A 26,974-nucleotide genomic window follows, 5' to 3' on the forward strand; every position below is an offset into this window, starting at 1 on the left:
GTGCCATGGGAGGGTAAGAGTCCATTATTATTGCACAGCAGCATGAAGAAGAAGCAGAGAGATAAGAATGACTGAAGCTATCCCCATTCTCTGCAGTCGCAGAGAAGGGATGTGTTTACTTTACTCCCTTGCTGCTCAGCGTCTGGATCTGCCCTCTGGGAGCTAGACAAACACAGACTGGGGAGAGAGGGAAGCACACCTCTCCCTAACCGAGGTTTTCTGTTGGAAACCTAAGTCTAAGATAGTCTGCAGTCTGCAAGCCGATGTGGTGATAATTTCTCCCCTTATCTCACATTACACAAGTGACATTTGAAAATGCAGTGAAGTTGTAGCTCTTGAACATGGGCAGCTCCACTCTACACATGATGCTCGCAACATTTCACATAGAAGAAAAAAAATTCTCAACCAGCAATCAAAAGGCAAAATGTTTTCAATGGTTTAAAGGATAATTAGTATTTTTAATATGGCATATGGCAGAAATCATTGTTCATAGGCACTTCCAAAGCAAACAGTATCACAGCAAGATTCCAGCTAGTAACACAAGTGAAACTAAAGTACAAGAGCTAGAAGGACACGTCAAGGAGAGATGGTTTTGTCACTAACTACTGTAATTGAACTCAGGGTTAAGACTTCAAGAACTTAACATTTTAAAATAAAAAGTGACATTTTTAATGTCAGCTCTTGCAATGACATATTAAAATACAAACTAAAAAGTGTCATTGCTGCTATTGTAAAGATTCATAAACATGTTCACCCACTGACAGTGTAAGGGCAAGGAAAAAGTGAATGAAAGACAAAAAAACTTATTTCCTGCTCTGTCCATTTAATCCCCAATTCTCTGCTATTGCCAGATCACACAGTAGCATGAATCAGCTTCAGCTACAAGATGACCGGGATTAAAACAGCAGCATGAGCTCTGCTTGTGTCCCAGACTTCATTAGTGGAGTTGATTCAATCAGGGAAAGCTCAGCTAGGCAGAATCACTCACTGGCCTATTTAGTGTGCAGAATATTCACTAAAGTCACTGGCAGTTTGTGGCAAAAAAATCAGTCTCAGGACTCACCATGATGCCCTTGAAGAATGCTCACAAATTTCCTAAGCCCAGAAGGAAACCTTCAGCTGGCATCTAGCTCCTCGTTTAAAAAGTTTGGGACAAATTCTGTTCTCAGTTAGCATATTATAAGTCTGAACAAATTCCATTCATGTCTGAAGCTTTTTTCTAGATTTACCCCATGGGAGATTAACATAGGAATTGGTTCTTTGTGTCCTTTAGCTTTCAGGGTATTTAAGCCAGAATTCCGTTTCTGGCTACATCAGCGTGAACAAAAATTTAAAAACACCTTGTGCAAGAGTGAAAGCAGAAACTTGTCTCCAGTTAAGTCGGCTAGCTATAAATATAAAATCACTTCAACAGAAACAATATCACTCGCAGATCCCCACTAGCTTCTAGTTTGCAGGCAGCGGGTGATGAAGCTGCGTGTACAGCTGGGAGGTGGTACACGTGAGCAGAGCACAATGTAACTCACTTTTATCACGCACTATACATCGGAGGCTTCAGCAAAGTCAGTCTGAGATTGTTGTACCTGAATTACACTAACTCCTGGCAGTTCACCGGAGCGTAACATGGGTCCGGTTCTGTGAGGCACTGAATACACGCAACTTTCACTGCATTTGATAAAAGCTGACGGCACCAAGCACCTTGCAAGATCACATCCTGGAAACAGATTGCACCATATTAAAAGTAAAAAAGCTGATCTGAGCCCAGGGAAGAACATTCACTGCAAGCTGTGAATGCATCTGAATGCATTACAGAAGTGCTTCTGACTTCCCTTCACACCCTTCTCTGATACTGTCCAGGCGCTTGCAAACTTTTACCCTCCCGGCCAGATGAAATTTTGCATTGAGATGACTTTCAGTCTGTGTTTTAGAAGTTCTTTTCTCTTACCTATCAAAAACCACGGCAGCATAGGCTGGCTCTGCAAAGATGACATCCCCAGGCAAGAATTCCTTCTGCGCTTTCAAGCCCCTGCCTTTGCCTTCGGACGTGAACACTTCGACTGACTCCATTCCCCCTTTGGTCATCCCAAAGGACCCCAAGGCTTGGGAGGTGGGTATCTCAGAGCGAGCCAAATCTCCTGCCACTCCTGTCAACTTTGACTTGCCGCAAGACCACGCTTATAAAAGGGCTGGCCTCCCCCCACCCCCGGCCGCACCGTTTCCCATAGGAGGGTGAGGGGGTGGGAGCAGGAGAGGCAGAAGGCGAAGATCCTCCGCACAATATCGCTGACCTATGCAGGGAAGGCACAGGGCTGGGACTTCTGCTTCATTAGGAAACCCCCCTCTGAAAACCACGTTTGGAATTGTTTCTCCCAGCCACAAGCAGTTGTATATGTTACAACTCGGATTCATTTATACTCTCTGATTGGAGAGAGAATGTATTCTTTTTGCAGGGTATTTTTAGCAACCACATGCTTCTGTCTCTCAGGAAGCAACAGCTGAGACAGTGGGACAGGGAGGGCTGGTATACATATTTCCGACCCTTTCCACTGTCATCTGGCTTTTTCCAGAAATTAAACAATGCTGCTTTATTTTTACCCTCTAGGAGATGGATGGCGTGTTTAGAGGCAGGGATAACAGTGAAACACACACCCTGAAATTCTCGGCATCCTCTGTCGCCACCAGAGCCTGGAAAAGGGGCGTCACTTCCCAAATGCCGGTGGCAGTGGGTGCACAGAGCAGCGTGGAAGGAGCTGGAAGGACAGCAGCAGTTCGGCACGGGCTGCGGAAGCAAAGCAGGACATCTTAGATATCTGCACAATTCTGGACGCGCTAAACCTCTTTGAAACAACACTGCATTTGAGGGCTCTCCCCACCTCCAGTGCTCAGCTGTGGAAGAGATGGGGGAATTTGAGCCACCTGAGTGGAAAAGGAGGGTGCACCAGTGAGACCAAACCCATGAGAAGCCAGGCCCTTGCTTTGCTCTCTGCCCCCAGCAGCCAGTACATGTTCGGGGTGACATAAGAGAAGGCCTCCATGTACAAGAGTGAACCTTGCTGTGGAAACTGAACCCAGCCCAGACTGTCATTCAGCATTTTTTTATCATTTAATAGCATTTTGTGGGGCTGGTTCCTGTTAACCTCACCCTCCCTCCCCAAGAAAACCTGATGCTATTTCCTCCCGGCTCTCTAAGCACCGCACTTTGCAAACCTCTTCCCACACCTCTGTGCTGCACAGAAAAACCTGTCTGTTTTAACAGGGTGCAGAGAAGGTGCAGAGAAATAAAGAGTGTAATTCCTGTGCATCCCTAGACCGTAAAAGAAATGCTTTACTTTGCCAAGGCAGTGGGAAATATTGTCGTGCTCTTCAAGACAGTCACAGAACTGCTCAGCATCTTCTGCTAAAAGCTTCTGGCAATTTTCCTTGCCTGCGAATGAAGTATGTATCATGCTTCAGCACAAATATCCTGTGTTATAGTCTGCCCGACTGTGCCAAGCACAAACGATATCAATCCACAACTCTATAAAGTCAGGGTGATCCGGGTGTTCATGTGATTATGAGCAATCTTCCCCAAACAACCAGACTCCTCCACTCGTCCTGACGAGGGCCAGAGTCGTTGCGGAGCCATCAGCACACACCTCCCAGCATTTACACTGTGCAGCGTAGAAAAGTCACTACAGGCAATTAGCCCCTACAAGCAATTACAATTTTAATTGCAATGCTCTACTTGTGTGATATGTGATGTCCGGACGCCCAGGTCTCACCTGTTACCCATGTTTAATTCCCCTGGGTGTAAGTGCCTTTTAGATACATACATTTGCCAGCAGTACTTTAGCACCTCAAAATTAGGTGCTGATTTTTTCTCTCAAAAAAAACCCCATTTGGAGTGTGGCTATATTGAACCCAGTCATTAATCACATCAAATACTGTTTCTGATTCCCAGATAACAAAGGATATAGAATAGAATAGAATAACAAAGAATATAACTATAACAAAGAACATAATTACATATTTTCATAGGAGCCAACTAAAACCAACAGATCAAAGTCCTTCTAGGACAGTTACAACAGAGCAGGTCTCTGCACAGTCAGACATTCATGGTGTACCCAGTACAACACACCCCTCGCCCCTTCAGATCACCAAAAAACCCCCATTTTGGCTGAGATAGAGCGTTACAGAAGTCTAATTTCTGCCCTTCCAGCCCAGTGAATGCCACAGTGGTGTGTGCTCAGCCGGGTCGGACAGGAGATCAGCCATCTGGCTGCACATCCCACCCTTGGTACCACCGGGGCATGCTTTCAGACCCACCTGTGTGCAAAAACACGGTGGTAGAACTGTCAATCTGAAAAAAAAAAAACCACTGGGAAAGTTGGAGAGGGCCAAAAGAGGCTAGTAACAGGGATTCCCGCTTTTTAAATACCTATTTGGAGCAGTGACCCTACTTTCAGCCCCTCAGAAACACACTGAATTTCAAATTTCACCGAGCGAGGCTGACCCTTCAACAGCAGGGTAGTTATTCTGCGCTTCGGATCTGCCTGGATATTGGGCTGGAGGGGTGAGTGGCCCTGTCCTCCTAACAGGAGAACAAACAGCACCCTCTACTGCCCTCTAAAAAATTATCCAATTTATCAAATTTAATCGCAGCAGCTTTGGACTGTGGTAAGCAGTGCTCAGACAAGTTGTGAATTAGAAAGAAAAAAGGAAAAAAAAGAGGGGGAAAAACCCAACTGTCCTAGGCGGGTGCTCCTTGGACTTGTGCTGTCATTATAATTCAGCTTTAAACGTTAAATGTCATCACCTGCATCCCAATGAAACCCCTTTTTGGGGAAACAGTGGGGAAAATTTGGGGCAACAGCAGGGAAAAATTGGGGGAAATTAGACTGCCTCTTCTCCTGGGGTGGCTGCAACAGGGGCTGGGGGGAATTCGGCCCTGAAGAGGGATGGTTCGATGGGGTGATAAAGAGGAGGGCCGGCTGGTGGATTGGCAGCGATTTGGGGGATTTTGGGGGTGTTTTGGGTGCCGGGGACGGAGAGAAGCCACCCAAGATGAGGAGAGAGGGCTGCAGTTACTAGTAGTTTCTAGGCAGATACTAGGTAGTTACGAGGAAGTTAGTAGGCAGACACTGAGCTGCTACTAGTAGTTCCTAGTAGTTACCAGGCAGTTACAAGTAGTCCCTAGTCAGCCCGGAGGGCTGTGGGCCCCCGAGGGGGAGGCCGGGCCGGGCGCGGGGCAGCCAGGGAGGCCGGGCCGGGGACCGGTGGGGCCAGCTGGGCTGGCTGGGGTTCCGGTGGACGTCCCGGGGCGGTTGAAGTGGACCCGAGGGGGCGGTGAGGGTGGGGGGGGTGAAGCCGGCCCGCAGGAGGAGCTCGTTACGGGAGAGGCGGCGGCCGCGGCCCGTTAAGGCGGCCCGGCCCTGAAGGCCCCGCTGAGGCGGCCCGGCCCGGCCCCGCCGGCGGCGCGGGGTCCTTAAGGCCGGCGGCGGCGGCTCCCTGCTGGCAGCGCCGGGGCCATGGCGGCGGCGGAGCGGGCTGGGGAGGCGGCCCTGCGGCCTCTGCTCGCCGCCGCCCGCCGCGAAGGTGAGTGGGGCCCGGCCCCGCGGAGCTAGGCCCGCCCCGGGGGCCGTGAGGGGAGGTGGTGACAGGGGCCTGCCGGAGTGTGGTAGAGGCATGGCAGCGGCGTTCCCTCTGTGAAATAAAGCATGTTCTCATGATGCCAGTATTGAAAAGCAATAGGCGTTTGATACCAAAGGCAGAAATTAATGAGGAGCAAAATGCAACGAGAGTCTTGTCTGTGTTTAGCACGTGGAAGGAGCAGGTAGGGTATCTGAAATGGGAAACTGATACACAGCTTGTAAAAGGTGGTCTTACAGTTAATTCTTTGGTGCAAAGAGGTCTTGCTCTAGCTTCGTAAGCTAAGCTCATGCTTCTGGGACAGTAAGATAACAAACAGGTTACTTTTATACACCGGACCTGTGATAGAGAACCCTGGAATTGAATCTTAAGGTTGTGGCTGAGAAGTGATGAGACCTTTCCATGTCTTCTTCTTCCCAGGTAATCTCTCCTGAAATCTAGCAAATAGCACCCCAAAAAAAGTGTTGAGCTTCCAGGAACACCAAGCCATTCATAATGGGTATAAAATATTTGCATGTTGAAAGGCTTTGGTCAGTGGTTTATAAGCATTGACTGTTCAGTTGTATAATGAAAATCAAATTTAAAAAAAAAAAAAGCCACACACTTAGCAATGCATGAACATGAGCTTTTCTTAAATATGTGAAACATCCATTAACAGCAGATTTCCCCATTGTCAGTTAAATTTAGTAGTACTCTTGAACAGAAATAACTCTGGTGGAATTAATCACTCTGTTTAAAAAGCTGACAGCTATTTTAAGCAGTCAGCTTTCTGGAGGAAAAAAGCAACACAAGTATGTATGCTCTTCAAAGGAATATACTTGGGGAAAATTAGAGATGTGGTCTTGCTATGTTTAGGATTAAATTCCATTTTTCACATGTATTTCTTGAACTGAATTGTCATGTTCCTGAACTCCAAAATATGCTTCGGTGTATTAGCAACAAAGCCTTTAACTTTAGAAGGACTCTGACCTCCTGGGAATTTCAAGGGATTTTAAGGGTCTGAAGGTTGTGTTTCTTAAATTCTCAGTGTTTAGAGGTAGCTCACACCCTTATTTTTAGTGCACAGCTGGTACAGGTTTTGTTGCAAGCCAGACACAGCAAGGATTGCTGGTTATGCTTGTCAATTCATACCTGTGCCAAACAGAAGCTGTGGAACTGGATATTATGGGTAATTTCTGGTTTGATAGCCTGTTGGGGTGGGAGGGTATCCTTTTCTTAAATACAAAATTAGCAGTAACTGTTGGCTTTGGAAACTTCATGGCAACCATTCTTGCTAACTTCTTCACACACACCCCCTTGGGGTTTTCTGTTTGTTTTAGCCTAAGGGGTTTCTTTTGACTCAGTGGCAACAAGATTAAAACTCTTAATACCTGTAAGAGCGTAATTATTCTGTAGTTGCACCCAGGCATCCTTTTTCAAGACTCAGTATGTAGCGCGCTCATGTTATAAATTACTAATTTTCCCCTCTCCCTCCTTTTCTATTCTACATATCTTCACTTACTGGAGGGGAAAAAAAGAGTCAGGTATCAATTCACTAATTATATGTTTCTCACCCAGTGTTCCACAAGCCCATCTTAAATAGCACTGAGAGTAGGCTGAGAAATAACATTGCACAAACTACTATCATACAATCGTATGGGAGCATTTATATGTCAGAAGAGAGCCAGGCAGAAAGGCAAGTAACTTGTCTTAACCTGCCTCAGTTTACAAAGTGGGGATTGGGAGGTGTATTTCTTATGTGTTCTTAGGACCCAAGGAGGGTTAAACCACGACAGAGTGGAAAGGGAAAAGGGTCTGTTATCCTAAGAAAATAACTTAATGCCTGGCAAGGAAACTAACAGCTTATCCTGCAGTGTTTAAGAAGTCTAATGCATTAGATTCTTCTTCAGAAGGAACCAACCACCCAGCATAGACTTAATCAGCCTTCTGTTGCACCCTATTCACATTTTGACAGTGTGTTTCAAGAAGTAAAGTACAGATGGATCAAACTATGCTCACAGAAATTTAAAAAAAAAAAAAAATCAAACACTTGTTTTCTGAAATCCTGAGCAATTTATTGCACTTGGAATGATTTGACACTTGGAAAAAAAATGGCAACCTTTTTGCTGGTAAAAGCAGAATAGCTGATTTCAGTCTGCTTCAGCTGTGACAGGCTGGTCCAGCCCTCGTGGGTGTGATAGGATGCAGGGAGCAGAGATCAGTGTGATGTTCAGCAGAGGCAGAGTAGTAGAAACAAGAGGACTTGGACCAACAGGGAGAAAAATGAAGAGAATCAAGGAACTGTGTTGCAAGAAGTGTACGCCTTAATTTTGTTAGTAGTGATTGATATATTGTACTTCAGTCTTAATGCTTTAAAATATTTTCTGTGTCCTGGCTGAGTTCAGAGCACTAAGAGAGCAGGCGAAGCGTCTTGTTACTTGCTCATCCTGGGCAAAAGGGGGAGCATTGTGTTTCGCATCAATTGCAAGCTTCTTCTGTTGTGTGCCAGGGCAGATCACAGATCCATCTGGCCGTCAAGGCTTTTAGCACTGTTTTGGTTTAGTTTGTGCATTTGAGAAGGTTTGGGCAACGCTAGGTTTAACCCCTGTTTTTGTAGTGTAGTTGTATGCTTCAAAGGCCTCGTGCGTGTGTACAGGCTTAGCCATGTGTCTTACTCAAATCTGTGATAACATAGAGTATTCAAAGATGCATATAAATGCTTGTAAGTTAACTTGTTATAGTATTCTGTGGGGAAGAATCTTATAGTTTGAGTGGTGAAACTAGTTTATGGAAACATGCAGTGCCGGCATTAACAGCATTTGTTTCCAAACAACAGAGTCCAGTTTGGCTTTTCATTTTTTTTTATGATCACCTGAGCTTTGAAAACAAAACAATAATTCAAAAGGATATTCAATGACTAAACTCACTGAGAAAATGAAAATTTACTGCTACTACAGTATTGTTTCCTTGGAGAAATGTCTTTCAACCTAACTGCAGAAATGCAAATCCATCTGGTTCAGACTCCCTTGCTCGTATAGCAATACAGTGCTGTAATACCACAGTTCAGTGTATTTGTATAAGGGTTTTAAAGTTTGTTATCTTTGCCTGCCAACTTTTCTAAGTTGGATACCTGTGGACATCTGATTTTTTATTTCTGAGATTGCTTTCTGACTCCTACTGTACAGTGACCATGCTTTCCCACTGTACCATAACCAAAAGTGACTGGATTTCAGTGATGCTGTTTGCCTGCAGTTTTGGACAGCTGATACTCTAAGCATTCAAGCTTTTGTTTGTCTTTCATCCTGTAGGAACATGATTGCCTGATTACAAGCAGTAGAGTTTGTGCATCACGTGAAGTTACAGCCGGCCAGCTGAGATGAGATAACTGACTGTGTGCAGGCTCCTGCCTTTCTTGCTTGCAGAGTAAAGCAAACTAATGTAGTGCACGTGATGTAAATTAACCTGTTTTACTTTGCAGCTGGGACAGGCTTCAGCATGCACACTCAGTTACTGTGAGGCTGACAGGTGGTAGCCTGGTAAGATGCACTTAACCCCATTGCTTGTCCTGGTCCAGATGTGCCTTGGAGACAGCCATGTGAAAGGGCTTGTAAAATGAGAAAATAAGTGGGTCAAAATTTGCTCTTGAGGACTTGCAGTTGTTGAACTTGATTAATGTATATCCATCTATTTTTCATTAAAATGCTATGTTTGCTGTTGGCATTTGAGGGCAGAATTTGGCTATGTCATTTTGTGGGTTTAGTACCTTGAACTTGAAACTTTATACCTTTGCCTTAAGGGATTTGTCTAGCCTAGACTTCTTCTTTACTACATTATTCTGCTTTCTGTCTTCTCTACTCTCAAGAATTGGAAAAGAAAAATTAATAATAGACTAAAGCTGGGAGCATTTCCTTTTTAATCAAGTGGTAGAAAATCCTGGGCTGAACAGGCTTTTTTAAATTACCTGGTCTCTGATATTTTAATTAACGTTAGTATTTTTCCTACCACATTTATACTGCCTTGAGGGAAGACTTTTTTTTTCCCTGCCTTTCCTACATGGCACACCACAAAGATTCCTCTACAATTAACCTAGTAAAGTAAAAAAACAGATAGCACAGGTTTAAAGTTGAAAAGACATCCTCGAACTTCTCTCAAGTAGTAAAATATACAAGTACAATAATGTTAAAATGTCCCTGAGCCTTCTCACATCAGTGTTTTAATGCCTTAACTGAATTGCTGTTCCACTGAAGAAGATTTAAAAAAAAAAAAAAGAAAATTAAAAACGCTGGGTGTGCTTCTGAGATCATAACTGAGAATCAAAAAACAGTAAGCAAATCATTATCTTTCAATTCAGACACTAACAGTCTGATTTATTATTATTAGTCATCCTGTTTGGTTCCAGATTTCTAAAATCCACCTCTGTTATTTTGATTTTTTAAAATTTATTTAAATTACTTCAGTTTTCTTGTTGAGATATGCTGAGCACCTGCAGTTCCCATTGCCTTCTTAGTGCCCATATTTCAGTGTTTGAACATTTAAACAATCAAGTCGATCTTGTTTTATGAATGTGTTCTTGACATTAAAAAAATAATTGTATAAAACACATCTCTGGAGAAGCATTTTTATAAATGCTAAATGAATGAGCATGTACGTAAGTATATTGGATACCACCTGGATATTCAGGTGATACTTGATGTTCTCTGTCTTCACCTATGTCATTCACTGTTACATCAGACTGCTTTTAATTTCACTTCATATGAAGTATTTCACTTCTGTGTCTTCTGAACACTCTCAGAAGATGCCAAGTCAGAAAATTATACCAATATGCTGGGTTTTAAGCATACATTTATTATGATCTACTTCTGCTTTAATAACAGATTTTTCTTTTTACTCAGACATTTTATAAGTCACATTGGAGTTAAGAATGAGAAATCATTTTTATGAGAGTGAAAGTGGATGTGTTTAGGAAACTTTTCTTGCACCAGTCTTTGTAAAGTTTGAGTGATTTTCGGTAATTAATAAATCTTCAATGATTCGTGGCTTATCTTAATGATGGAGGACTTGTAACAGTGAAACCAACTCACTAAAAGATTAGATTTGAATTGAATTATTAGGTTACATCTCAATCTCAAGCTTTGAAGGTGGCATCATAAAAAATAACATTATAAAGAACTCCAAGTGTGACTTAAACGGAACACTGACTTAGAGGGAACAGTAATGAAGCAAATATACTGATGGTATTTCTTCGAAGAAGAATAGAAGACATCGTTTTGCCCTGTGGCTTGCTTCTCCAGCCTTTGGAAACATCTGAAAATGTACTATTTTTTTTTCCTGTGGAATTATATTATTTTCTTTAACTGCTGGCTATGAATTAAGACTACACAGCTTTTTACCCCTTCTGTATTAGATGTATGTTTGCCATCTGGAATGTGAAGATCATCACTCCCAGGCTGGGTTGACCCATCTTTGCTACGTGTGCTCAGGGCTGGCCATACGTACCTGTCTACAGCAGTAGCTCACCAGGCTCAAAGTTCCAGTGTACTCTGATCCCTGTGAAGTTGAGCTGGTGTTATTAACTTTGATCAGGACCTGATGGGACTTGCAGTCTCTTGAGGCCACAGCACCATTAGAAAGAGGAACCATTCCATCTCTTACGTGAGTGTGGACTAGCCACTACAGTGAGAAGTTATAGCGGAGGTGTGTTTTATGGGCAGTAGCTCACTGAGTACGTTTCAAAAGGTAACTTGTAAAATGCAGCTTAGGTGGGAAGGAGGAATTGTGTCCTTCTCTGATTCTTTCTACTTGTTTCATACTGAAATAGCAAGATGTTGGCATCTGGAGTCACTTAGAAAAGCACTTGGTTTGAAACACTTGTTTTCTAAGAAAACGAAGGAATTTAAACCAAGATTGTTTGTACCCTAACTTAAAAACAGTAATTTCAAGTGACTGTTTATGCCAATTCTGTTGTTTAGGATAATATTGAATAGGTCCATCCACGTGAGGAACTCAACACAGTTACATTCATAAGAATTGCTTTGAACTCATTCCTTTGCAGTAGGTAACTAGTTTCTCCTATGGTCCTGTTGCAGGAATCAAAGCTGCACAGAAATGAAGGCTGGAGTTTTCAAGCTTAAATGCCTAAATACAAATATATCTATGTTTGAGAATGTAGGTTTCAAGGCGTTGACAAAGTTTAACAAGTTGGCAGCGGAGCTGAGAGTAATCCCAGGGTATCCCAGTCAGACCCTGACACTGAACAGTTTTGGGTTTGTTTTGCTTCAAGTCACATTTGGATGCAACTGAATGACATTAACAGTTAAGTCCTCCTTTCCATAGATGCCTGCATATTTGACATTCACTTTCTTGATCTCAATCTTAGGTCTTGAGTGAACTGTTTTTATTGCAGTCCTGCAATGTGATTTTAACATGGGCATCCAGAAGTATCAATAATTATATATGTTTATAAATCCACACTACTAAAACAGTGATTTGGGTGGCTGGAGAATTAGTAGTAGGATAGAAAGCAGCCTTAGCATTCATTTGAAACATAACCAGAGCTGGTGCATCCCTTTTTCTTGAGACATGCATGCGATGAGGTATTTAACACCCAGATCATTCCAAATTTAGCACCAGTAAGGGGCTCTCTTTGGCTGTATCAGTAAAGAGAGCAAGGGCTAAATGGGCAGGAAGAACCAAAGCATTGTTTAGGGTAAGGTTGCATGATATTGCAGTCAGCGATCACTTCTTAATTCTGCAGACTGTATAGGAAGGCAGCTTGCCAGGCCGTCTCTGGCATCAGGAGCGCTTGGCATGGCAGGCACTTGGAAGCCCAGGAAGGGGCTTTTTTAATCTGCTTTTTTAAGGACAGTTTATAAGTAGTACCTTCATGGAAGTCTAGACTGTCTTTCACATTTTCTTTCTGGGCATACAAGTGAAGCATGATGAAACAGGAAGATGTTACCTGGTTTATTGCTAGATTTTTCCCTTTATGCCTGGGTGGTACTTGAATGCTCGTTTCCCATTCTGTCTAATCAATCAGCTTTGACAGATACATTTCTCAGCCCAGTTCCCTCTGAAGAGAAGTATTTCTAGCTTAGGAAGGATAATGGGGCAAAGCAAATGGTACAGGTGAGGCAGATGGTGTGTTGGTGAGCTGATAATTACGTTTGCTTGAAATAAGAAATTTATAAATACACATGGTTAATACGTGCAGCCTCGTGTTTCTGTAGTTGTCCATTGTCATCCTGGCTCCTTTCCATTTGTGTGCATCCTTCTGGTAGGGTCAGCGTCACCTTCGATCAGAGTAGAAGCTCTTTTTTTTTTTTTTTTTAATGCTTGTACTATACCCACTAGTAATGGGCTCTTATCTTTCTTGATGCTTCTAGATACTTGCAAATCAAGAACTGCACTCTCGGTTTTTAGCCCTGTGTGGTCACATATCTTCATGTAAGGGGAGCACGCTCAAGACTACTGAAGCCCCAAAGCTAATAATTTTAATCTACCATACCAGACCCTGTATCTTTTAGTGACAGCCTTAGCTGATGTTAACATCTGTAAGCACCAACAAAGTTTGGACCACCTGTGCTTTCAGGAGCTATGCTGCCCAGGATCAGTCCTTGCAATCTTGTTGTGAGATGACATTGGAAACAGGGCCATTACTGAAGAGAAGCACCAATCTGGTCGGTGGGGTTTCTAAGCCCAGGAGCCAGGGGAGATTGTTACAGTGCTCCACACTTTCCATGAACATTGTGTTAAATCTTTGGTGGATCTTTGCATTTCCTTTAATGGGATGACATTATGAGTATCTGAGGTTAATGGGCTGTGCTAAAGTCACTTGCAAAGCTGCTCTTGGCATTTCAGTGGGATCAGGTTCATCCTTTGATTGCCAGAAACTTTTATGTGCGCTACTTCACTTTGTGCATTCTTTTAGACACATAAACTGCTTTTAATATTTACTGTTGCTATAGTATGTCTTTTCTGAGGATGTCAGTGGACTTCGCGTAACATGAGATCTCACAGCATGTCTGTGGCAGTACTAAATCCCATAGGTTTCATAATATAGCTGAGAAAACTGTGGCAAGGACAAACCCATAAGACCTACTAAGAATCACATGAGAAAATATTGCCATTGCGTCATTAGTAAATAGGAGGTGTGGGCTGGATTAAGGACTCCAGTCCAGATAGTCCAGAGACTTGTCTTTTCCTCCGAAGTATGGGCTGTTGACAAATGTAAATGTTTTTTGGGGGAATAGCCTAAAAATAAGGGAAAATCTACACTGAAAATTACTGGTTGACTTCATCATGCAGCATGAACATTTATATCTTTTATTTAAAAAATTAATCTCATGTCTTCTATTTCTAAAACATTTTAATCCATATCCTTTTATTAAGGAGCAGTCAATTTGTGACAAACAGTAGTTGGTCTGTTTTGCAGTGAGCCATTTCTTAATGACAAAAAGCTGATCCAAACAGTTGCTCTGAATTCATGATACAAGTACCTTTATTTAAACATTTTGGAAGCATAAAAATGACGAGGTCAGTATGGCAGTTCTGCAAGGCTATTGCTTTTGATTGATTCTCTGAAAAGTTTCTGATGGCATGGTTGCAAACTGTAAGGTAAGCTATTTTTTTAAAAAAAAGTTTTTCTTACTTGCCAGGAAAGATGTCTTGTGAATCTGAAAGCTGAAGACCTCAGGTTCAGCTTAATATTTATAGAACTGGTTGCACATAGGCAGCGGTAGCATACATCTCCCCGTGCTCTGTTATTTTCGTGTGTCACAAATAGCCTCGAGACATATTTAAAAGGAGAAAGAGCAGACTTGTTCTTGACCCTTTGCTAGAGGTGAGCAGAGGTGTGTCATATAACGAAGCGAGGGTGCCATTGGGAAGGAGCCTGCAGTTGCCCAGACCAGACTGAAGACCGCTTACAACTCACTGCCTGGTTGGGATTTAAGTGAGACACACGTCAGTTTATTCCTGAATTTGTCTCCATGCAGTTCATCAGAAGCCCACGTAGAAATACGTTGTCCAAGGCACATATATTTGCCTAAAAATCAGCTAATGATACAGAAAATAAAGAGAAAAATGTTATGTTTATATGTACAGTTTTTCATGTGGTTTGAGGCTGAAATTATCAGATCAGGGATTTTAAAAGTGGCTACCCAGCTTTTTCAGAAGTGCTAGGTAGCTGTGCTTCTGATCAGCTTGGGTAGCAGCTGCTGTATCCTTTTTGTGGATCAGGATGTTCTGGCCTTGTTTGGTCTAAGGAAAGCAGACAGGGTTATGCTGTGCTTGGCTGTATCATACTGATGAAGCTGGAGCTGAACTCCCGTGCTATTGCTAATTTAACAGCTTGTGAATGCCAAGAGCTGCGTTAAAGCAGGTTACGTTACCATGCTCATGGCTTGCATTCCCCAGCCAAGTTATTGTTTGGGAACCCTGCCTGTTTCATGTGGTAAGTGTTAATAGTCAGCTTGTGACCATGGAGAAAACTGAGTAGAGCAAATCTTTAAGGTTCCAAAATCAAGGCAACTGTTGTGAAGTCTGTGTCTTTATTTTTGTAGATCTATCTCTGTTGGGGGAAACCAATTCTTGGGTTTAGCAACGCTACAAATGTTAGACCAAGGTAGGAGACTTTACTGAGATTATTATAGTTCTGCATTCATCGCTGCTGTCTCAGCTGTAGTAGCATAACCTTGTCTTGAGAAAAGATAGAGCCAAAACAGAGGGACAACAGTGTTAGGAGGTGAAAAATGGCAAGACTTAATGAGAAATAGAAAACACAACACTATAAAGAGAAAAGAGAACTAAGAAGTTGTGATAAATTTACGAAGAAGAAAGAGTCTGAGTAAGTCAAGTCCTGTCAGCCTTTTTACAATACTGAAGAATGAAAACAACTCTTGTAACAATGAAGACCAATATTTAAAACTGTCCCTAGAATATATATTAGTGCAATTCATCAGTTACTGCAAAATGCCATTGAGAACAAAGACCTAGCAGAGTTCAGGATGGCTCTAAGAGGCACAATAGGAGTTACTTGGACAACCAGGCTTCTGGTCCCTATAATCCAGTCTAATTGCAGTGGTCAGGCAAGAAGAAGGTGAATTAAAAACCCAATTTTAATTTCACATTAAAATGTTTGTAGGATTTTATTTATAGCATGCACTTGGTTGGTTTTTGTCTGCCAAGAAGGCTGTGCAGTTCACTGCTAAGTCAAGGAAAATGTGCATAGAATACTGTCCTTAACTAATATAAAGAAGTCTGTCTTTGAAACGAAGATCTGTTTTCCAGTGAGAAGTTATACAAATTGAAATATAGTGAATACTGCCCATGATAGTAGTATTTCATAGTCTTGTGCCTAGTTGCATTGCAATTTGCCTTTTGTTGTTTTTTTAAATAGAGAATACTGTTCCAGTTATCTTTCTCTAGGTAGCTATTTTTACATTTCAGTACACTTGAGCAAACTGGTGTAATTTTCCTCTGTAAGTGGCTTTTTTCTGCTGCAAACATTGGCAATTCGTGTGTTTCAGGTGCAAGATGGGCTTTCATCTAGTGCCCAGAACCAAGTCATTGGATTTTCTTGTGTGGATCAACTCAAGTTGTTTACTGTGTCCATCTTTCACTCCTCTGCTTGAAGCGGCTAAGCTACATCAATCAGTAACTGTAGAATATTGAACATTTCTGGATGACTCAAAATACAAAAAACAAAAGCTCTGAAGGACTAGCCACCTGGCCATTGTGCCTCATGAAAATAAAGGTTTTATTAGAAAATGAATTCTTGTATCAGGGACTGATGGTAAACCATGCTAGACAGCGGCATTTTGATACCCAGTCATTGTTGCGATCTCAGCCAAAAGCCTCATCAGAGCCAGCTTCATTAAGATCCGTATGTTAAACAAATCAGGAGTGCCGCTTTGGGAAGGCGAAGTGGGGTTAGCCATGCATGCAGTCTGAGAAAGACCTCTGCATCTGCCATTCCTCAGGCTTTGTCAGTGCCCATCGAGTTGGTGATGGGTTTTCACCTGGTTGCACACGTTAATGTTGGCTTGTCAAAGCAGTTTGGCATTCCTTGTTTCAGGCTTCCACTGGAGCCACATTCCTGGGGTGATACTGGCTCAGTTAAAGTATATGTCGTACAGCTTGTACTGAAATTCAGGCTCTGTTTTTAAGCAGCTTTTTACTTGTGCAAAGATGGCAGTCATGTTGTCCACGGGACATGCAGGGGACTGGGCGGACTCTAGTCCATCCTTAATCATTTGTGAACTGACCATCCCACAGCTTAGCACCGTTGTTTAGAGTTACAGCTACAATACATGGTATTTGATTTGTTTTTTTCATGTTCCCTTGGACTTGACTTTGCTTTGGCAAGGGGCCAGGAGAGCAGTCTTAGAATTGAGGGTAAAGGCTGATTGCCTTTATGGGTTTCTAGGTGCCTTTTGGCACCGAGCCTTGAGACCACAGGGAGCGATGCTTTCCTTGCCCATAATCTCTCCAGGCTGTGTGCAAAGCACGGAAAGCCAGCTGCTCCACATGTGGCTTCCAGAATGGACCGTTGGGTAAACTTAGAGGGTTTAAGCTCAGTTAAGACATCATGATACTTTCCCCAATATTTTCTCTTTAACCTCAGCTTCATTTGAAGAGCATGGTTTAGTTGAACTGTCTAGTTATGTGGCTTCCTTTATTTTTGCTTTAAACTTGTTTAACTTTGGCTTATTTTTAAGAGCAGGGCATGGCAAAAAGTGAAATTCTAGCTTAATTGAAAATAGTGTGACCCACTGGGGATGAAAAAGAAACAGGTAGTCTTAGAGTTTGTCAGCACAGAAAAAGTTTTGGTGGTATAGCAGTGTGGGTAAACTTGCTCCCTGAAAGCGTAGCCTGTACCAGAGAAGCGTTTCAAGCAATATGAGTTAAACTGGTTTCCCTAATGAATTAAGTGTATTAAGAGGAGAAAGAACTGGGGTGGTGATGTAGCTTTATCTTTGTGAGGGTTTTGCTAGCACAGATATGCTCTTCTGAAGGGTGTGTTTAATTCTCTTAATTGACATGATGTTGGTACGACTTTTAAGTGCTTATTAGAGTGTGTCCCCCCAGATCAAATGTGCTTGCACATGCAATTATTCAGGAATAGCTTCAGGTCTGGGCCAATTTTTTTATGAATTAAAGTGTATATAGACCATGAGGTAACTGGGAACAGGGCAAAGAAAATCAAAACAAGCCATTGGAGCAGTTTTTCCCCATATAACTAAATCAGTTAAATTGTTATAGGGGACACAGGTACAACCTTCCTAAGAAGCTGAGGCCTCCTGGCGTTTCCCATGTACAGAGCTACTCCCAGACTTTCTTCAAATCTCTTCTTTAAGGAGTATTCCCGTATTTAACTAACTGTGTGATCTAGTCCAGTTAAACTACTTCTTTTTCAGCCGTTAGGGCACAATGTCAGAAATACTTGACTATCTGAAGTGGACTGAAAACTCAATGAAGAAACCCCCTGTTTCTGTTTTCAAAGCCCAGGTACTCTTATATTAATACTTTATTAGTCCATGAGAGCAATACTTCTGTAAGGGGGAAGGTTTAGGTGGCTTTACAGCATTGCTTTGAAGCCACAGCGAGGTACGGTGTGATTCAGTGGATGGACATTGGTTCCTTCATCTTGTGCTGCATGTGAATATTAAAGTGGTTGATGTTTTGTGTAAGCAAAGACATGCAAATATATCTTGTCCTAACTACTGGCTGATTTTTGTCTTTTGCTCTTTCCATTTAGATGACATTTTAGATGAGGCAACAAGGAAAGACCTTTTCACTGACACTTTCTGTAAGGTCTGTGGGGCAGTGCTTCAGTTTGAGTCTCAAAGGATGTCACACTATAAGGTAGGCTGGAAAGGAGAATTTCTCTCAGCAAGCACTGGGGCTTTGGTTTGTTTGTCTGGGGCTTCTATGTAGTGTTATAAAAGACTTTTTATAGTGTCTTTCTCAAGGCCTATGCTAGGCTTAGACATTAACTAGACTTGAATGTGAAAGTTGTGGGTTCAGTATAGTGAAGGGCAAACACCTGCATATTGCAGCATGATTTTAGAAGGAACTGAGCAGGTTCAGGCCATGCTGTATATGGGATTGAAGCAGAACTGCACCCTGTGAGCCAGAACATATGTATGGCATGGGGCAGTGCTAGGTATAGAGGATCGAGGTCATGCCTTCTGACACTTCACCCAGCGATACACACGTGTGGCTTTGTGCACCGGTGTCTGCTTGAGGCAGGTTGTATGAATCATGCTGAAGGCATTTCTTGGAATAACTGTGTGCCTTGGGATATTGCTGTAGAGTGGGAAAGTGTGCTTTATTTTGAAACTTGATCTTGACGGTATGCAGGTTTGCAGGCACAGACATTTCTGTCTTTTCCTTTCTTCTTGCAAAAGTTAAAGTTTAAAATGTCAGTTGCTGTCAGGAGTCTTTCTTGCATTACGAAGACTCAGGTCTTGCAAGGTGTTGTATTTCCTTACTTTAATTGAACTTAAGCAGCAGTTGTACTGTCAGAACTTCACAGAGTTCAGACCCTCAGTTTGATTTTGTGTTTCTTGGATCAAAATCCAGTTGAGGATAATAGTAAAGTTACCTGACTACACCATTACAAAATGAATTGATGGAAATAACTGATTCTTCTCAGTTGTGCTTGTATTGTCTAGCCAGGTATGATAGGTCCTCTTTCTCTTGTTAATACTGTTATAATATCCTGCACTGCTCCTCAGAATCCTTAAAAGACATCTGAAAAGCATCAGGTCAGAGAAGACAAGTTACTTGTTTTGCTTTGTAGGTTACCACTGTATAGCGTGGCACGTGGGTATAGACATTACAAGTGGACGAATTGGAAGGTTATGAGTTCAGAGAGCATCTAAGAATTAAAAAATAATTGCAGCTGAGGGCAGTATATGTTAACACCCAATTTTAGGTACCTGCACTATTGTATCCTCAGTAGAAAGGTGTAGAAATCTCCATAGACTGACTCCAAGCTGGAGATAATTTAACTCAGCTTCCAGGGAAACCTGCTTTTCTTACTGTCTGTATGGGAAGACGGCTTTTTATTTAGGAAGGTAAGTCCAGTCCTGCTGCCTGTTATTCTCCTGTGCCACAACACAGGACAGCCTTGATGTCAAGCCCCCAGGCTTAGTGGTAAATGAGCACAGCAGACTTGCTCTGTGTCATGGCTGCATTCCTTTCCTTACCTATTTTAGTATCCCTGTTTGTAAGGGGACGTGTCAGGATTTCTGGTTCCCCAAAGAGTTGAGAGTAGATGACTCCGAGGGCTGCTCAAGGCAAAATGTTATGAGTAATGCTAGTACTATGTTATTGATTAAAGTATAGTATTGTTAAATGAGCTGGTGTTTGTCCACTTGTGGCTCTGCTTTATACATATAAAATTTGGCAAGTGTTGAAAGCAGTTTTTGATGAATGAAGTCCCAGTCACTGGATATATCACTACTTGGATCCTTGTTACTGAAACAGGAATAATTCTAATCTCTTCCCAGGGCAAAAAGCACGCTCAGAAAGTTCGTCTTTACATCCAAAGGCATGGTGAGAAAGAGGAGAGGCAGGAGCATGGCAAACAGAAGAAAACGGATTGTATCAATTTTCAGGTGACTATTCCTCTTCATTGCTAAATAAAATGTTTCCTTGTATACTTCAGTGAATGTTTGTAACTGAGCTTGCCCTTGCCTGGTTTCAGGTGGATGGGAGTGGCGTACTGGACAAAAACAAATACTGCAATCTCTGCAACGTGATTTTTACTTCCCCAGTTGTTGCTTTGTCTCACTACTTGGGAAAGATCCACGCTAAAAAGCTGAAGCAATTATCAGGAGACCAAGCCCACGTGCCAGCACAGAACACGCAGCCTGTTTCTGGTAAGAACTAAATAGTTTGCTTTGCATGTGTTTTCCTGTCACTCTCTGAAACAAATATAGAGAACTATGTTCCTACACTTGACATGTGTCTATGCCTTTATATTCTGCCAAAGTTGTGGAGCTGTCCTGTAGTAACTCCTTAGGTGAATAAACAAAGATACTACCCTGTGCAACTCTGAAGCCATGGAACCTTGCTTTCAAATTCCCTATCTTTCATTGACTGAAACTAAAGGCAAATATTTCTGATTTTTTATTAATGAAAGGTGTTCATTGTTGTTCTGAGAATTCACTGCAGTCCCAACAAGATGTTCCTCTGATAAATTAAGATAAGAAATTAAAAAACAATTAGTCCACAAGCAACACTTAACTGGTGTTAGTCCTGTACAAGTTGCTGAACTGTATTTAAAGATGGAGCATAGTGTATGTGCTCTGAATCACCCTCTGCAGGGTACATCTATCTTCTTGCACTGTTTAAGGACCTTAGAGTGACCAGCTGTCAAACACAGCTGGTTTTTAGGTGTCTAATGGTGGGGTTTCTGAATATTCCAGGAATGTGTTCCTTATCAGTCGGTACTTTCATATCCTTGCAAGGATTAAGATATTTTATAGCCTTTTGCAAGTAGTTCAGCACCCAGCAGACTGTTCTCCTTTCCAGCTCTGTAGTTCTGCAGTCACCTGTTTTGCTCCATGGAATTGTTTTAGCTTTTCCATTGCTGTGCTGTCAGCAGATTTATTGTCTACTTCCATGTCTCCAGCTTTACAGAAGTCATCAGCTGAGAAGCCCGTGCTGCCTTCGGAAGCTGAAGAGTCTTCATCATCCTCCAACACAAGGTTGAAGTTAAATGATCCAGACAAGTACTGCAAGCTGTGCTGTGCTCCCTTCAATAATCCACTTGTGGCCCAGCAGCATTATGTTGGTAAAAAACACAGAAGAAATGAAGCACGGAAAAAGATATTGGAGGACCTGGGAGACAAAGCTGTCCCTGCAGAATCGAGCACAAATGGTAAGCAGAACATGAGCAAGTGTTACAATCTCTGAGTGTAGCTTGAGTGCTCAGTTCTGATTTGTTCAAGGAACTGCTCTGATGTGTGCAATTAAATTATATTCTCCTCCTGTATTACAGAACAAGTTCATTTCTTCCTTTCTGTTTGGTCTATGAACTGCTAAAGTTCTGTCTCTGACAGCTGTAGGTTGGAACATATTTCTTATTGACTTGGAGACCCAAGTCCAGTCCTCACCGAGTTCTGCAGTCAAATTCAAAGGATCATAGAAAATAGCCCAGTCCCCTAAATCCAAGGCCAGGATCAGTTGTACCTGTGTCATTCTTAAGATGTTCATCCACCTTGTTCTTAAAAACTATCTGTGCTGGAAGCTCCACAACCTCCATAAGGAACATCTCCCAGGACTTCGTGATCTTTACCTTCTCTGTCTTAAAACCTTCTACTGACATTGAACTCTGCGCTCTCTGACCGCAATGCATTTCTTCACTGTGCACAGAACAAGCAGCAGACACAAGAATTGAATCATTTGTTTCCTTTTTGTCGCATTCTTTAAATAATTGAAAACTGGTGTCATGTCTTCCCTTAATCTTTTATTCATGAAACTGGTTGTTGTAATTATTTCAGTCTTCCCAGATAAGGAAATTTCTTTCCTAAACAGTCATTATTCTCTAGCCTCCCATCAGGACTCTATCCCGCTCAAGAACTGTGTCCAAAGCCAAGGCCTTGTTGCTGTGCAACTTCCATTACTTTTGAGGGGGCATCATCTGGTCCTGTACAACAGAACTGTCAATCCTTTCTTTAGTAAGGAATTCAGAATCCTACCTGATAGTCAAAAGTAATTGTTAGTATAAACCAGCTCTCATTAAGTCATGCTATAATTTAAACAAAATATTACGTTTTGATGCAAAGCAATAACCCATTAGAATTAATGCTGCATTTTGCTGATGGACGAAGCTTTTGGGTTTGCATGGGGAAAAAGGTTACTCACTGGTTTCAGAATACTTGGGTCTATGCATGACACAGCTTGTAGGAGAGGAGAAAATGACAACCTAGAAAACACAAGGGTTTTCCTCATCTGACCTTGCCTTATATTTGCCTGAGGCTCCACGTACCATATTCATAATGTACTGTAGTGACAAGTCCCTCAGCATCTTCACAGGGTTGAACCAATGCTGCATGAACATTCGAGCACGTAATGTTTAAACTGATCTTATTTTACTTAAATCTGGACTGACTGGATTGGTATCTGTTGGTGCTTGCTTTGGGTCAGGTATTTACAATAGTATTTAATTTTTCAGCACAGTTCATCCTCATCAGCACTTGACAACAGTTCACTGGAATTGTCTTGGATCACTTCAGTCATCAGAAATACTCTTTGTTCATATTTAAACCATGGTTACACTGCAACTGTCTTAGGGAACACCTTCCTAGCTCCCTTCATAAATATTATTCTGTGTAAAATGGCAGCAGAGACTTTATATCTGTCTATAAACCTTGTTTATGGGAACATTATGTTAGGACTCTTGGGTGGGATGGGATCGTGTTGTGCTTTGAGTTTTACCTTTCATTTGTAGTCTCTCTAACCTACAGGTTCCTTCTTTTCAGCATTTGGGGTTGGTTATTACATATGCCCCGTATGTAACATCACACTTACATCTATAGAAACGTACCAGTCCCACATGCAAGGAAATAAGCACCGGATTAAGTAAGTCAATAAGTCTTTTGTTACTATTCCTCTGTAGTTAGTACTTTCAAACTTTCATTAGCCCTGTTGTTTGCTCTTAAGGGACTTTAACTAGTTGGTGGGGTTTTGGTTTGGTTTTGTTTTTTGTTGTTTGGTTTACTGGTTTAAAGGGGCACTGTCCATGTAAACATCATATTTGTGACTGACATTCAGTCTTAGAGTTCCCACAGTTGCATCTTCAGTGACAACCTACAGGGGAAGGGTCCTGAAACCTGTACAATTTTCCTACTTATTTTGCTGTCTGGGGATAGCAGGACCTGTTTTGGTACAGCATCTTCAGTGCTCAGTCTAGAAGGAAATGGTCTGAACTTAGATTCCTACTGACAGGGCAAAGAAGACCTTAATCCCAAAAAGTGCCAAGTCTCCATCAGTTGTCTTGCTTTCAGGATTCATCAGCATGCTTCTTACATTTGGCATAAGATCATTTGTGAGATAGATGATAGCTCTTGTACTTTTTCTTTTACCCAGAAGAGGGCTTGTAGACTGTGTTAATTGCAGAATGAATATTGTGGTCATTTAAGATGTATTTTTTAGAGATTGCTGTGCAAGTAGGCTAAATATGAAGTTGCTTACATGTTAAGCATTTTGATAAGACATATTTTAAGTGAAGGCACAATAATATAACCACAAGAGACTGATGTAGAACTGATATGATTTTAAATGTTTGTTTAGCTAACAGAATTAGAGTCCCCAAAAACAGGAGTGTAGGGAACTGCTACAAGCCTATCTATCCATCTAAAAAAATGAATGTGTAAAGCTGGTGAATTAAGGCAGAATGAGATATGTTTAAGGGATAGGTCTTCGGAGATGCTCTTCCCGCAGGGGATGTCTTTGTCATCTAACCACTTCTAACATCTAACATCTTCCAGCCTGAGGAAAGGGAGAGTAGAAGATAAACTGATAGGTAGTTTTGCCTTGGGAGCACATTTATCTTGTTTGGGGTTTTTAGCAATCCAGGTTGGTTGTTTCTGTTCTGTTTTGTTTCTGCTATGGAGTCACACAGTTTGCCTGAAATTACTGTACTACAACTGTTCAGTAGAATGAATCTCATAAAGAAATTAGTAACTTTATTACTTGACAGTCAGTATATAATGTAATTGCTTCTTATCTGCAGCTAATTGGAGATTAGTTAATAAGAGAGAATCTTAAATTTTATTTTTAAAAAGTAGTTTTTAAAATGCATGCAGTCATTTTAAAAGCATCTTATTCTTGCAGCACCCTAGGTTGCAAGAAACTCATTTGGTCTTCAGGAAGTTATTCCGGATTTTCAGTTTTCACAAAGAGTAGAATCTGTGCCCTGTAACTTCAGCTTTACAGATATGATCATGTGTGACAGGGTCCATGTAGTTACACAGAACAACACATTTGGAATATGTTCTTCTTCGAACTCTGGAAATACAACTTTTTTTTTTTTAACTCAACAGATGCTAAGCAAATTGGTCAGTATTAATAACTAAGATTTTCTATCCAATTTATGCAGAGAAACAGTGCTTGTCAATCTCATGAAGAAATCAAAGACATATGACTCCTTTCAAGATGAATTAACAGATTACATGAAAGTTCAGAAAGCCAGAAGTTTAGAGACAAGAAGGTATTTAGGAAAAGCAGAAGAGGAAGCGTTTCAAGATAAAAACATTGAAGGAGGAAGTGACCTTGGTGAGGTTATATCTTCAAACTTTAAATGTGAACAAGGCCAGCATTCCAGCCTTTTCTCAGAAACCCAGTTACCTACAAATACTAGGGAAAATAGATCGCCAAGCTGGCCATCAACTTGTGAGCATGCACTAGAAAAGGCACCTAATTGTCACTATAGCAAGGGATACTGTAAAGAAGAGCAAGAAGAGCAAGCAACTGAGGTGGCCACCATCAGAGATAAGAGCTTCAGCCTATCTGTTGCAGAATCTAAAGACTGCTACAAACTTATGCTTGCTGAAACTACTACCAGCTCCTACAGAAAAGAACAGAAATTTCAGATAAAGTATTTTGAGGAGGAAAAATACATCAGTGAAGAGCTGAAGCATGAGAAAGAAGCCACAAAGCAGAAAAGAAAGAAAAATTGTGAAGGTGCAGATTTTGGAAAAGAAAATGAGAAGCAAAAGAGAATTAAATTTGAGATAGATTTGGTAAATGAGAAGAAATCAAGACCTTATAAAGACAAAAGACTTAAAGAAAACCCCACTGAGAAAGAGAGCAAAAAGCACAAAAAGGATAAAAAGAAGCCAGAGACAGATGGCAAAAGAGAAGAGGAGCTGCTTTGGGATGAATCTGTCTTGGGATATTGATGAAGATTTTGCTTAGCTTTAAGAAGTTGATGCTGTTTGTAGACTCACTTAACCATTTTGTACTATATTATGACTTCTTTTTTTTTTATGTTTTAAGCAAAGTTTTTGTTCCAATCTGGAAGCGAGAAAAAGCCTGTCTTCTGAAATTTTGGGGCAGTAGGTAGGCATCAGTCTTTAATCATCTTACACATACAGCAGCCATTGCAGTGATGCAAGTTTGAAAGTCTATAATCTCTTCTGGAATATACCACAAATAAGAGTCAGTAGCTTACAGAATACTGCTGGAATTTTCACCAAAATGTATAGCTTCTTTCTAATATTAATGGTGCCTACTACTGAGGTTTATATTATTCTTCTAGGAAAGTACATAAACTTGTAAGATAAATAAGGTCACTACAATGTTCCCAGCCATGTCTGTAACCATTTCTCTGACAGATTTTAAAAAGAGAATGTGAAAGGCTTTTGATTCCAAACCTTATTTGATATTGGGATTTTTGGGGGTTTGGTTTGGTTTTTTTTGTCACCCAGTTCTGAGTGGAAAATGAGTCTATTAAACATGCAACTGGTTGTCAGATATACATTGTCTGGTAGATTTTTCTCATTGTAATCCTGATTTTTAGTTTCATTTAGGAAACACAGAAAAGCTGCAATATGCAAAATTGATAGCTAGCATGAGGCTGCTTTCTGCTTCATTCACTCAAAGTAATGTACAGAAGGAATGTTAGAATGAAGCTAGATTTGTGATCCAAACAATACTCTGAAAAATCAGTAACAGCTTTGTATTTCCATTTGAAATGTCATGTCACCAGACCTTCATTCACAATATGGATTTACGTTATTGTGGCATGAGCACTCATGTCCTACGTATGTGCAATTAATTGAGAAACTTAGATGATAGCGTTCAAGCTCTTGTGTTGCTCCTAGGACTCTCAGATGAGACGTTCAGTGAGCCATGGACACTGGAGAAATGCATCAGTCTCTACAGGGCCTGGGGCAGGCAGGCTGCCTAAGAGGAAGAGAGGAATTGCAATGTCTGCCTGCACTGTGCCGAGCTGGGGTTGTGTAGAGGATTTGAAGCCTGTGTGATGTCTTACTGAAAGCTGCTGGATTGAGTAAATACAGTTAAATTCTGAAAAGTGATAATTTAAAAGCAATTTCTTAACACACCCTTTAGTATCTGTCTTATTGCCTTCAGGTTGCAAGAAAGCTTTTTCTGAACCTTGATGTGGGATCTGAAAGCCATCACGCTGTTGGTTTGTACCACTCAGACTGCACTTTCCACTGGGTTAATGTTTGTAGAGGCACCTGTGCTGAGCTGCTGCTCTTGGTATATCTGCCTAACTGAAACTTTCTGTTGTGGGTTGTTGTGGTGTGAGATGGAGTAGAGACCAGGGCCCTCAAGCCTTGAATTCTGTCTAATTTGTTTTAGTTTTGCGGGTATAAGAAGCAAG

At 41.5% G+C, this 26,974-nt stretch overlaps 2 protein-coding genes across 8 annotated transcripts in view; one reads left to right on the forward strand and one right to left on the reverse strand.

Moving 5' to 3' along the window:
• The window catches only part of SMYD1 (SET and MYND domain containing 1), a 30,584-nt gene extending 26,215 nt beyond the window's left edge, over nucleotides 1-4,369 (reverse strand). Inside the window, exons 1-3 of the mRNA XM_072862016.1 lie at nucleotides 4,306-4,369; nucleotides 2,650-2,779; nucleotides 1,946-2,288 (exon numbers count right to left, since the gene is read on the reverse strand). Coding sequence (XP_072718117.1) covers nucleotides 1,946-2,082 — 137 coding nt within the window. The 5' untranslated portion in view covers nucleotides 2,083-2,288; nucleotides 2,650-2,779; nucleotides 4,306-4,369. The remainder of the gene's footprint in view (nucleotides 1-1,945; nucleotides 2,289-2,649; nucleotides 2,780-4,305) is intronic.
• A 998-nt stretch (nucleotides 4,370-5,367) lies between these two features.
• The window catches only part of KRCC1 (lysine rich coiled-coil 1), a 29,621-nt gene continuing 8,014 nt past the window's right edge, over nucleotides 5,368-26,974 (forward strand). Inside the window, exons 1-8 of one of the 7 annotated variants that reach the window (XR_012042759.1) lie at nucleotides 5,368-5,574; nucleotides 18,365-18,471; nucleotides 20,124-20,231; nucleotides 20,321-20,495; nucleotides 21,251-21,499; nucleotides 23,088-23,202; nucleotides 24,722-25,683; nucleotides 26,719-26,850. Coding sequence is in view for 4 of the 7 variants with exons in the window: in XM_072863089.1 (XP_072719190.1) it covers nucleotides 5,508-5,574; nucleotides 18,365-18,471; nucleotides 20,124-20,231; nucleotides 20,321-20,495; nucleotides 21,251-21,499; nucleotides 23,088-23,202; nucleotides 24,722-25,523 (1,623 nt within the window). In the remaining 3 variants the exon portion in view is untranslated. Of the gene's footprint in view, nucleotides 5,575-18,014; nucleotides 18,115-18,364; nucleotides 18,472-20,123; nucleotides 20,232-20,320; nucleotides 20,496-21,250; nucleotides 21,500-23,087; nucleotides 23,203-24,721; nucleotides 26,111-26,447; nucleotides 26,682-26,718; nucleotides 26,851-26,974 lie in introns of those variants that run through there. The other 6 variants (XR_012042761.1, XR_012042760.1, XM_072863089.1 and 3 more) reach the window with 6 other exon arrangements.

This window comes from Ciconia boyciana, chromosome 5 (genome assembly GCF_034638445.1).
Source record: "Ciconia boyciana chromosome 5, ASM3463844v1, whole genome shotgun sequence".
Classification (NCBI taxonomy): domain Eukaryota; kingdom Metazoa; phylum Chordata; class Aves; order Ciconiiformes; family Ciconiidae; genus Ciconia; species Ciconia boyciana.